The sequence below is a fragment of the Zea mays genome, chromosome 2 (assembly GCF_902167145.1).
Source record: "Zea mays cultivar B73 chromosome 2, Zm-B73-REFERENCE-NAM-5.0, whole genome shotgun sequence".
Classification (NCBI taxonomy): domain Eukaryota; kingdom Viridiplantae; phylum Streptophyta; class Magnoliopsida; order Poales; family Poaceae; genus Zea; species Zea mays.
Window position 1 is genome coordinate 51,014,634 of NC_050097.1, and position 12,407 is coordinate 51,027,040.

Consider the following 12,407-nt stretch of genomic DNA (forward strand, 5'->3'; position numbering starts at 1 on the left):
CCCACACTTATTCATGGGTATTCAAATGAATACCCAAGTTTTTTGCAAAAAAATCAGTATATATAGTGTACAATACATGTGTATTTATGAAAAACAAAAAACAAAACAATATTCACTTGTTTGGGCCGGTGGAAGGCATTTTGGCCCAGCCGTGCGTGCGCCCCGACAGCAGACAGCCCATGCGGCTTGCGGCCACCAGCCCACCACGCCCTAGCTGCTAGCTGGCTAGCTCCTGCTGGAACGTTGAGGGGAGGCTGAGCCCACCACAGCACCACGTTTCTAGCCGCACGCCGCAACGCCCCTGACGGGCTGACGGACTCACGACTCGCCTTTGCCTGCGGCCTGCCGCCGCTGGCCGCTGCGCGCAACCGCACGCCGGTGCCTCTCGCCCGACGCGACGCCCGTAGCCCGCCACTCGCCAAGCGCCAGCACGTCCTGATGTCCATCTTCTGTTCTGGAGTTCTGGACTTCTGTCATCTGGTAATCTCCGAATCTCGTACTGGTATACGGCTATACGCCATATTGGCATATTGTGATACTGCCATATTTTTAATCTTGTTGTGCTACTGATGTGCTGCCATATTTTTATCTAATTGATGTGCTGCTGTTTGATTTGCCACTGCCAGAGCGCCACAGCTGCTGCTTGGTTTATCTAATTGACTAAACTAGTGACTGAAACTGTTGTTTTTATATGCAGTGATTGGTATTGTAACTGTGGGAGAAAACGGAAAGAAAGAAAGAAAATATGAAGAGGAAGAAAGGACCTATCGTTGATTTGAAAGATTTTTTGCAAAGAGCTGCTAACAAAAAGAAAACCCAAGAGCAGACTCAGGGCAATACGGATCCTATGTCCACAACCAAAGAGAGTCAAATGCAGTTGGTGGTCTATGAAGGTCGGCCTAAATATGCAAGCGGAAGTGGGGCTACTTCAGTACCACTTGAGCCAGAGAGTGAGATTGGTGATTTTGCAATTTCAGATTCTGAATCTAAATCTAGTGATGAAGGAAATGATGAGAGCACATATAACATAGAGCATGATCCAGGATTGAGATCTCCTATCTCAGGGTATCATATCAATGACCACGATTCTGTGAGAAGGGCTTACATTGCATTGGGACCATGTCGTCCTAAGATGAAGAAAGATGATTTTCCACAACACAATTGCGGAGGAATGCGTCGTTTTCAACCAAAGTGGTTTGGTGAGTTCAACTGGCTTGAGTATAGTGTGCATAAAGATGCTGCATATTGTTTTGTTTGCTATTTATTTAAAGATAGTGATCATGGAGGTGATGGTTTTATTAGCGGGGGGTTTCGGAATTGGAACATGAAAGACAGATTTCGTAAGCATGTTGGTGCTATCAATAGTGCTCATTGTGAAGCTGAAGAGAAATATAATTTGTTTATCAAACCTAAAACATCAATCCGTGAGTCAGTTGCATCAAACACTGTTGAATTCAAGGCTCAATATCTAGCTCGTTTGACATGGTCACTTAAGTGCATTAGATTTTTGTTGCATCAGGGGTTGGCTTTTCGTGGTCATGATGAGGGAAAGGATTCACATAATAAAGGGAATTTTCGAGAACTTTTGGAATGGCTTGCGGGAAACTTTGAAGAAGTTAATAAAGTGGTTCTAGGAAATGCACCCAAGAATTGTCAGTTGATAGATCACAAGATTCAGAAACAACTCATTACTTGTTGTGCTGATGAAACAACCAAATTTATTATAGAGGAACTTGGGGATGAGTGCTTTGCAATTCTTGCTGATGAATCTAGTGATGCATATCAGCAGGAACAATTAGCTATTTGTTTGCGGTATGTCAATAGAATGGGAGAGCCAGTTGAACGATTTCTTGGTCTTGTCAAAGTTGAAGATACTACATCATTAACACTTAAAGAAGCAATTCAGTCTATGCTTATTAAGTATCAATTGCCATTATCTAAGGTACGTGGTCAAGGGTATGATGGAGCTAGTAATATGAAGGGTCATGTTAATGGTTTGAAAAAAATTAATCATGGAAGAGTCTCCTTCTGCTTATTATGTTCATTGCTTTGCACATCAACTTCAACTCACCCTTGTGGCTGTTGGTAAGGACAATATTGATTGCCAGTGGTTCTTTGGACAACTTGCTTATTTGTTGAATGTGCTTGGAATGTCTTGTAAAAAGATCTCTATGCTTCGTGTTGCTCAAGCTGAATATATGATTGAAGCATTGAAATTGGGTGAAATAGAAACTGGGCAAGGTTTGAATCAAGAGATGGGTCTAGCAAGACCAGGAGATACACGTTGGGGATCTCACTATAGAACTGTGGTGCATGTTATGGCTTTATATCCTTCCATCAAGAAAGTTCTCTCCAAGATTGGGAAAGAACATAAAGGAGGTGAATCTTTAGGAGCTCGAACTATGCTACAAGTATTTCAATCATTTGAGTTTGTTTTCATGATGCACTTGATGAATGAAATATTTGGATACACAAATGACTTATGCATTGCTTTGCAAAGAAGAGAGCAAGATATTGTGAATGCAATGGATCTTCTTGAATTCACTAAGGTGGAATTGAGTGTTTTGAGAGAAGATGATGGATGGAATGAATTTAATGGAAAGGTCAATTCTTTTTGTGAGAAACACAAAGTTAAAGTGGTTGATATGGATGGGAAGTACAAGCCTATACAAAGAGATAAGAAGTTCTATAAAAATGCCATTAATTACCACCGGTTTCATGCTGATATGTTTTTGGGTGTCATTGATAGGCAACTTATGGAACTTAATAGCAGATTTGATGAGGTAAACACAGAGTTGCTTAGATGTATGGCATGTTTCAATCCTATCAATTCTTTTGCTGCATTTAATCAAGAGAAGTTGGTAAGACTTGCTGGGTTTTATCCTCATGACTTTGAGTTTGAAGAAATGAACCAACTTCCTTTTCAATTGAATCGATACATTGAAAATATGAAGAGAGATGACAATTTCAAAAATTTGAGAAGTCTAGCAGAGTTGTCTATGATGTTTGTGAAAACACAAATGACTCTACGGTATGATATTGTTTACAAGCTTCTGAAGTTGGTATTAGTTCTTCCTGTTGCAACTGCTGGTGTTGAGAGGGTCTTTTCTTCAATGAACCACATCAAAAGCAAGCTAAGAAATAAGATGGGACAAGAATTCTTGAATGGTTGTTTGGCTACATTTATTGAAAGAGAATTCTTCTTGCAAGCCAAGGATAAAGACATCATCGCTCGTTTTCAAAATATGAAGGATCGAAAACTTGTCTTATAATGTAAGCTTCCTTATCATTTAGATATTTATTATCCTTTATATATTTCAAATATTGGCTCTTACCACTGGCATTGAAGAATTTTATTTTTTGATCAATTTTATGCCCATCTAAAACTTGATTTTGTTTGTTAGATATTATATGTATGATATAAACTTGTTGGTTGTTCCTATGTAATATATTACGGTATTATATATATCAAATAGTTAGACTTTATATGGTATATATACCATTTTTTTTACTTCTATCAATTTTGAATACCCATCCTTGAAATCCTGGGCCCGCCACTGGTGGTGACGTGGATGGATGAAGATTTATTAGGTCTAAGACATGGTACACACCAACGCCTTCGATCAATGAATTGGTTGCTGATCTTGTGACCGTCGATGCGATGCGAAGATTGATGATGAAGATAGGCAAAATAGTCTTTGTGTGCTCGTTGCTTTCGTCTCACGGAGTACTTGGTTTCAGTTGGCTATCATGCAACAAGTGGGAAGAAACGAGAAACGAAGCGCTTATTGTACCCTCCATGCAATGTCACAAAAGATCCAGGACACATCTTAACAACACACACAACACAGGTCGACTGGGCTAGCCACCTCTCTACTCTAAGAGGTGAATCACGTCACGACACACACCATCGCCGCGAGGCAGTGCTACCGCTACCATCTCAACACCAGGAGGTCCGTCCGTCGACGGAAAGCACTTTTAGGCAGAACGTAACGCACAAAAATCGGGCGCCGCTAGATGGGGCACCGGTTCGTCTTCGTAGTACTTACTACTAGTAGGGTTAACGGGGGGGTGGTGGAGTGGACGGTAGTAGAAGACCTACTACGACGACTGCACGCGCATCCTCTTCACGTCGTTCTCCGGCACGTTCGCGTCGGCGCCGTTGCCTCGTGCCGTGCCTCCGCCTGCTTTACGGACCTGCAGACGAACACGGCAAGAATTCATCACACGGATTTTCTTTTTTCTCTGTCTGTCAGTGTTCTCGTACGCGCGCGTGTGTGTGTAACTAACTAGTGCTGCAGTTTAAGCGATTCGCTTCAGAGTTCAGACAACACGCGCGTCAACTGATCGAACTCACGTTCTCGTCAGGGACTATGGCGTATCGTTCTGACGGCGACACCCAAACTTTGGCTGCAGGAAAACAGAGAGACACGTCAGCTAGCTGCCTGCCTCGCAAGAAGCATCTGCGGCCAGCTAAAACTAGCCACTAGAGAGTAGAGAGAGTCAAGCCAAGGTCCGACGACGAACCAGACCTGCGAATGGGGCTGCCGTGGATGACTCCAGCTTCTTGCAGGCAGAACCGTCTGAGCTCAGGGCATCGATCAGCACAGGCGTGTTCCTTCAGGATGATGAGACGTTAGTTGTCAGATCAGATCAGATCAGCACAGGCGTGTTCCTACAAGGGGCGGGGGAAGACATAGACACTGAGAGCTCGCGCGCGGGGTAAGAACCACCTGTCGACTATTTCACCGTTGCCGAGCTGTCCGCTAGTGCCCCTCCCCCAGGAGAAGACATTTTTCTTCTCGGAGAGGGCCAGAGTATGCCTCCATCCGCATGCAACCTGGGAGATTTTCTGCGGCAAACCACATTTTGCTTGAGGAAAAAAGTCGGCATTACGCGCTAGCCCTCCCATATATAAGCACGCCATACCTGATCCTCTGGAAAACTGACTTGTCCGGGGGAGCTGTGGTCGTCGTTGTTGCCGACTCCGACTTGTCCGAACTGGAGGATCAGAATAGGAGAAGCGTTCAGTGTTAAAAAAACCCGCATGGGAAAACAGAATACAGTAGAGATGGAACGCAAGCAAAGCTCTGCATAGCCATGTGCCTAGATTGTACGTAGTTTGAAGTTGTGCCAAGATGTGTCCTTCTTCTGGAGAAGAATGGTGATTTTGCAAGTAAGCAATAGTGTTCGTAGTCGTAGGAACAAGAACAGTGTTCGTCTGAACTCAAGTTTACCTTTTTTTTATTTATCGATAAAAAGTAGTACATTGATAGAATTTTGCATGTGCGGTTTGAATTAGACACCAATAATTGGGTACCAAAGCAAGTAGAGGCACACAGAGATGATGATAACGACCTTGTTCCATCCCCATCCGTAAAGCTTTCCCTCTGATGTAAGTGCCATCGTATGCCTCCAGCCGCCTGAAATCTAAATCACAAGAGCTTGCGTATGTAAACCTTCTGTTCCAAGGCTCAAATAGTCAGATAGTAATAAAGACCTGAGGACACGCTGATTTATTCTGACAGGGACATTTTGTCTGGGACTCTCGGCTAAGTAGCATAAGATATATTCCCATTTGTTTGGGGGTTTCCCTAAACTTTTAATGTTAACTTCACTACATATACCAATATGTAAAAAAAAAGATTCTTCAAGCCACCAGTATAAGGTATGTCTATGTCAACCTGTGCATGGAAGTATGGAACCATCATCTTTCTAAATCCTAGCAAAGCGAAAATGAAGTTCTTGAAACCATGTCACGGAATGTTTGTACAAGGTATATTTACCTGGGATATAGTGCTATCTTTCAAAGCTTCTACTTTATGTGGAACTAAATGATCTTCAAAATCACCATGCCCTAGCTGACCATATTTGCTCCAACCATAAGTGTACAGATTACCAGAGTCAGAAACCGTAATTGTATGGCGCCATCCACATGCCACAAGCACCATCTTCTCACCCTACAGAAGGGCAACGTTAGAGTTCAGAAACTTGGAAGTTGGAACAACAGAACAAAGAGTAAAAAAAAGACTATCTATGGGAAGAGGACCTAAATGGCCACATCTTTGTGACAGTTCCGTTAACTTATTTAAAGTGTAAGTAAGATAAAGCTGCAGGGAATACTGAATCTTATTTGACATCTCATTGTTGTTGAGTTATTATTAATGATTAGGGTAAGGAGTGCCCTTTTCACCTACAACTGAACCATAAATCAAATATTTAGACTCTGGTCCGTGCTTGGATGATGGCAGACCAGTGCTAGTGCTTTGCTTTATCAGGATTGGAAAAGGTAAAATGGATGCACTCCATGCTTATGATTTCGAAGAAAATCACCAGCATAAGTTTAGACAAGAACAGAGAGTTCTTCAATCAGCTGAAAGAATTTTATGCATTTGATGGTTTCTATCAGGGCAAAAAGGACTCACCCCTGACACTGTTTTTAACCGAGGGATGTTTCAAGACGACAACATCCAGCGTGATTTTGACTCCCTGCTTTTGCTTGTCAGGTGGATGGTCTGGAAAGAAAGGAACACCTGACTGTTGTTTGGCGGCTCAAGCACCACGCCTACAGAACTAAACACAGCTGATGGTTCTCTTATGAGTACACCTGACTGTTGCTTAGAGCTAGGGTCCTTTTCAGAAAGGTCACAAATGTGCTATGTGTAACATAAATTGCTGTAAACACTGATGTGCGCCCTTAACTCGGTAATCCGGTGATTAGCATTTTGACTTCTGAGGCTTGTACTTCACTCAACTTCTTAATGAAAAACATGTCACAGCAGTAAGTCACAGCTAAACATATGCCCAGCTGACATGTCTCAGAAACCAAGTGAGGAATAAGGAGCTCATTCAGTTTTTGTAATATGTGATTGATTTTCATGCAGTATCAAGTGATGTAGGTGTTAGTAGACTTTCAGATACTTGGATCTGTTGATTCTAAACTGGAAAAAAAAGACAGGCCGGGCCAAATTAGATAATTTACCTCCACAGAAGATACTTTTTCAGGAAGCAAACGGTCATTACGGTCACCAAGACCTAAGTTTCCATATCGACCCCAACCCCATCCGTAGAGGTCACCGTCTTCAGTTACTGCAGCAGTATGTTCGGCACCGGCAGCAATCATTTTCACGCAAACACTCTACAAACGTAGGACCATTAGCACAGGACATTGAACAAACAGTGACAGTTCTGTTCCAGAAGAAACAAGGTGGTATGGGTGACTGGCCAACGTTCACATCACCATTACTGAGGAACATAATGACAGCACATACATGGTATATCTCATGAGTATAGTAGTTTAGCTAATAGAGTGTTGTGAACCAAATCATAGTTATTAAGATGCGCATCAAAAACTTTGACTTGCTACTCATGATTTACAATTTTACATACATGTTTTATGCATAGCATGTTTGCCCTAGTGCAAAATGGTAGTCCTAAAACTTCCCTATCATGATCCAGATCACTCTGTATGAAGATTTCGTTATCCCCTTTGTTACCTCAAAAGCCTGAATCTTTTGTGGGAGCAGCGAGTCTTCAGTGGTTCCAAGGCCTAGCTGTCCGTTTTGGTTACGGCCCCAACTACGATACGAATAAAGGAAGGGATAAGGCTTAGTATATACTCCCAACAAGTTATGCGGAAAACTCAAGAAGACCGACAGAACACAATGATGTGAAACTTGATAGCACTGCTTATAAAAAAATCATGAATAGGCTTAGGGAGTGTTTGTGTTAGTTCAAAATTTGTTGGATTATATAATCTGGATAGATTATAATCCCAAACAAACACTTTAGTATATACTCCCAACAAGTTATAACATGCTCACCTCTGCACTTCTCCGGCCATGGTGACGGCAAGACAATGGCTGTCCCCGCAGGCAATCTGTTTGATCTTGAGCCCCTGCAGCGCCTTGACAGGCTGGGGCGTGAAGACGTCGCTGGAGTTGCCGTGCCCCAGCCTCCCAAAGTCTCCCCAGCCCCAGCTGTAGACCTGCAGCTCGTCCTCGGAGTAGGCGGTGGTGTGGTCGGCGCCGCAGATGACGGACGTGATCGCGGGCGCGTCGAAGCCGCTAAGCACCGTGGGCACGAGCCGGTCCTCCGCGTCGCCGTGGCCGAGCTGCCCGTCCTCGCCCCTGCCCCACGAGCACAGGACATTGCCCGCTGGCAAGCAGACACACAAAAGAAAAGCAAGGGGGGGCGGCCACTTGTCAGCGAAAAGCGCAAGCAAGCAACAAGTGACGGTCGTGCTCGACGGAATGCCTAGTCTAGGCGGCATGGCTTACTGAGGAGCGCGACGGAGTGGCTGGCGCCGGCAGAGACGAGCACGACAGTCTGCGGCGGCGAGTCGGGGGCGGCCATGACCGAGTCCATCTCTTCGACCAGGCGGCGGGCCGCGGCGTCCAGGCTAGTCCAGTGACCACCGCGAGGAACGGGAGCTAGCACCGGGGCGCTGGCGGCAGCCAATCCAGCAATCGCGGCGGCGAGCGGGGAGCGGAGGCGGAGTGGGGTGCGCGACCGGGACGCGGGATTTTAAGCAGGGGGTGGGGGGAGGGGTGGAGACCGGCGGGCGCGGCGGCCGCGATGGGATGGGATGGGCGACCTGCCGTATTAATGGCTAGCGTACAAGCCCCACCGGCCCACCCTCACCACCATGTGACGAGACGGCGAGACGCACGCGAATGCCGCCCCGCCCGCGCCGTGCGCCGCTGTGCCTGTGCGCTAGCAAAGGCACTGGCGCTCGCCCGAGCCAGTGGGTTAAGCTCGCTGATTAGCACGTCATTAAGGAGGAGCGGGGAGAGGTGGACGACGACGACGTCGACGGCGGCCAGAGTGCTCCCCTTACTCGCGGGGCCGCGTCTCTGCGGGGCCTGCTGTCATTGTGTAGGTGGCGGGACGGGTCCGGGCGTCTGGAGGGGCGGCAGGAGGAGCGCAGCAGGGCCACTCGTTTTGCTCCCGGAGCGAAGAGACCAGAGCGCGCAACGTCGCCTTCACCAACTTATCTGAGTTTTTAATTCAGCTCGGCCCGGCTCGTCTCTCCGGGCTCCGGCCGCTTTCGTTTCTCCGGAGAAAACGGCTCGGAATCGCACCGGTTTTTCGGTTGCAGGACCAGGGATTTGAGGCAGAGCCCAGAGCTCTGTGGTGCTAGTGATATACTCGCTACAAAGGCAAAGGCAAAGGCAGGCAGGAGCAGGACCTGGATCTCTCCACCTCATTATGGACCGGCGATGTGTTGTTTGTTGATCAATTTGTTCCATTTGCATGGTATCGTATCGCTCGCTGGAAATAAAAACGATGGACCGAGTTGTGCAAGTGGACGTACTGGCGCTACTGCCAGAGGTCCATTCCATTACGCCCGACCCGTGGTCCTTGCCTCCCGTTTTTTCCAACTCCAATTCCGTGCTTGCTAGTCAAGACATATGACTTTTCAACAATTTAGCAAGTCCTGTATTTAGATAGAAAAAAACAATTAGACAAGTCTGTCACAGGTTCACGGGAGCAGGAGTGTAGACCGTAGAGTGAACCAAACCACGGTGCCATTAGACTATCTCCAACACCTTACTCATATCCATATATATATATTCATATTTAAACCCGACTCTAAAAATATTGCAGGTTATAGTGTTTATGGGTAAACTTTAGGATAAAGTGCTGGAGTCGGCCTAATGGTATATTGCAAGTGGTACACATAGACAGGGGGTTTAGATTTGAGAGATGGTCCAAAAAGGAAGTGGATTATAGAGTTAGAAAGAAGATTAAGTCTATAATTGATAATACTCCTTCCGTTTTTTATTTATCATGTTTTAGTTAAAAATGTACTAGAGGGCGACAAATATTCAAGAACGGAGGTGGTACCATATAAAGGCAACGTATATATAATGGCAAGGGAAAGATAAGTTCACAAAGATCGTTCAAGTGATATATTTTAGTATCATATGATCTTGCTCTTGCTATGTGTAACACCCTGAATTTAGGGGTATAATTTTCAACAATTTGACTTTTCAACAATTTGGCAAGTCCTGTATTTAGATAGAAAAAACAATTAGACAAGTCTGTCACAGGTTCACGGGAGCAGGAATGTAGACCGTAGAGTGCACCAAACCACGGTGGCATTAGACTATCTCCAACAGCTTACTCATATCCGTATATATATTCATATTTAAACTCCACTCTGAAAATAGTGCAGTTTACAATGTTTATGGGTAAACTTTATGTAGCGTTTGGTTGAGCACTTGTAATGGTAACGTTAATGTAATTAAATAAGAGTGGTATCTATTACCATGAAAATGAAAAACGCCAATTGTTTGGATAAACCTGGTAACGTTTTCCATTTTCTTTACGTTGTTTGGATGGTCCTAGAGGTAATAAAGTCTAGCAGCCGCACATAGGAGCAAACATGTGCTACTAGTAGAGCACATAGCAGCGAAATTGGGCAACCGTACCGATCGAAGCCAACTTCAGCTGCAGAGGTTCATATACATGTCTTGCTGAACAGAAATAAAGCTATCAGCTTTGTGCTAGCACAAATAACATGTTCTAAACAACAACTTTATACTGGATATTTTCACACACAGTTGACAGCACAGACAGCCAATAAAGCTAGCGGCTTTACATGTCTTGTTGAACAGCAAATAAAACTACCAGCTTTGTGCTAGCACAAATAATAGGTTTCAAACAACAACTTTATACTGGTTATTTTCACACACAGTTAACAACACATCCAGCCAATAAAGCTAGTCTTAGGAATTCAAAATTTTCACTAATTCAAATTTCCAAATAAACAATTTCTAGAAATGCCTTAGGACTTCAAATGTCTTCAAAATTCAACTTCCAGAAGTGGATATGTTGATCACTCTTCACCAAATACTCATGTCATTCTTCATTCATAATTTGACAATCAAGTCACTTCCTTTGAGCTTCTTCTGAAGAAAGGTTATAGGTCTATAAACATGAGTACATACAAGATCATTTGGGAGTGCATACATGTCACTAAACATGAGAGCATACAGGTCTATAAACATGAGTACAAGCAGGTTTATAATCAAGCTACGAACTATTTATTAACATATCTTACTGGATCATGCATGCATCAACTAGTATAAGAGGTTAATTCTGAAATTCAACTAGTTATTACCTGCAATCATGTTCAGGATGAATTCTCTCCTAAGAGTCTCAAGAAGTGTGAAAAGCATCGTCATCTCATTAGGGACATTTATACACTAAACATTGCTCTCACAAATTAGATGGTACATACGTTGACTTCTAAGTTCTTTAATTTTTATCCTCCTTTCTGGCTTCCAACACTTCCACTTAAGTGATAATACTACTAAAGCCAAGATATAATAGTACATAAGCATTAATGGCAGATGCCACATTTCTAAGTGTCAAATTTCTCTTCCGCGTTCGTGTAGATAAAGGAAGACGGGCCATAGTGTTGTTCAAGGATAGTATAGAAAAATCATATTAGAAAAATCAGACTCAGTGCATATATAGTAGGTCCTTTCAGCACACCATGTGAGAATTGAAGTTCAGTATGCCCTTAACTCTGAAACTAATCAAGTGATAAATATGCACTCTCAAGTGATTGTGTTATGCATAATGAGAACCAAGAAACTAATCAAGTCGCTGGGATGTAAAACCCGAGAAAACAACAATCAAATGACATATGTAAAACCTGAGAAAACAAAAATCACAAAGTAGCACTGTTGAAAGTCGCCTAGAGGGGGGGGGTGAATAGGGCGAAACTGAAATTTACAAATATAAACACAACTACAAGCCGGGTTAGCGTTAGTAATAAGGAAACGAGTCCGCGAGAGAGGGCGCAAAACAAATCACAAGCGAATAAACAAGTGAGACACGTGGATTTGTTTTACCGAGGTTCGGTTTTTGCAAACCTACTCCCCGTTGAGGAGGCCACAAAGGCCGGGTCTCTTTCAACCCTTCCCTCTCTCAAACGGTCCCTCGGACCGAGTGAGCTTCTCTTCTCAAATCAAAGCCAGGAACAAAACTTCCCCGCAAGGGTCACCACACAATTGGTGCCTCTTGCCTTGATTACAATGGAACTTTGATCACAAGAACAAGTGAGAAAGAAAAGAAGCAATCCAAGCGCAAGAGCTCGAAAGAACACAAGCAAATCACTCTCTATAGTCACTATGGCGTTGTGTGGAATTTGGAGAGGATTTGATCTATTTGGTGTGTCTAGAATTGAATGCTAGAGCTCTTGTAGTAGTTGGGAAGTGGAAAACTTGGATGCAATGAATGGTGGGGTGGTTGGGGTATTTATAGCCCCAACCACCAAAAGTGGCCGTTGGGAGTCTGTCTGCTCGATGGCGCACCGGACAGTCCGGTGCACACCGGACAGTCCGGTGCCCCCTGCCACGTCATCACTGCCGTTGGATTCTAGCCGTTGGAGC

At 44.2% G+C, this 12,407-nt stretch overlaps 1 protein-coding gene across 3 annotated transcripts; it reads right to left on the reverse strand.

Annotated features, from left to right (window-relative positions):
* Positions 1-3,764: 3,764 nt before the first annotated feature.
* LOC100273233 (putative regulator of chromosome condensation (RCC1) family protein) lies at positions 3,765-9,018 on the reverse strand. 3 transcript variants are annotated; one of them, XR_004855885.1, is made up of 11 exons: positions 8,280-9,018; positions 7,824-8,157; positions 7,497-7,578; positions 6,983-7,138; positions 5,787-5,960; positions 5,359-5,430; positions 4,930-5,001; positions 4,734-4,852; positions 4,533-4,675; positions 4,358-4,410; positions 3,765-4,197 (listed from the first exon to the last, which is right to left on the reverse strand). XR_004855885.1 is itself a non-coding variant. In XM_008669288.4 (11 exons), the coding sequence occupies exons 1-10, from the start codon at positions 8,365-8,367 to the stop codon at positions 4,340-4,342; spliced, it is 1,254 nt and encodes a 417-aa protein (XP_008667510.1). In that variant the 5' UTR covers positions 8,368-9,018; the 3' UTR covers positions 3,765-4,197; positions 4,291-4,339. The 3 variants fall into 3 exon arrangements, 2 of the variants coding, with proteins under 2 accessions (XP_008667510.1, NP_001141147.1); XM_008669288.4 differs by having other exon boundaries at positions 4,291-4,410; positions 4,533-4,618; NM_001147675.1 differs by having other exon boundaries at positions 3,768-4,197; positions 4,533-4,618; positions 8,280-8,566.
* Between the last annotated feature and the right edge of the window lie 3,389 nt (positions 9,019-12,407).

Coding starts and splice junctions, on each gene's coding strand:
- LOC100273233 (NM_001147675.1), bottom strand. CDS start 8,367: ATGGACTCGGTCATGGCCGCCCCCGACTCGCCGCCGCAGACTGTCGTG. Junction 5,431..5,786: donor AAGATAGCACTATATCCCAG/GTAAATATACCT, acceptor CTTGTGATTTAG/ATTTCAGGCGGCTGGAGGCA. Junction 4,411..4,532: donor CACGGCAGCCCCATTCGCAG/GTCTGGTTCGTC, acceptor GTTTTCCTGCAG/CCAAAGTTTGGGTGTCGCCG.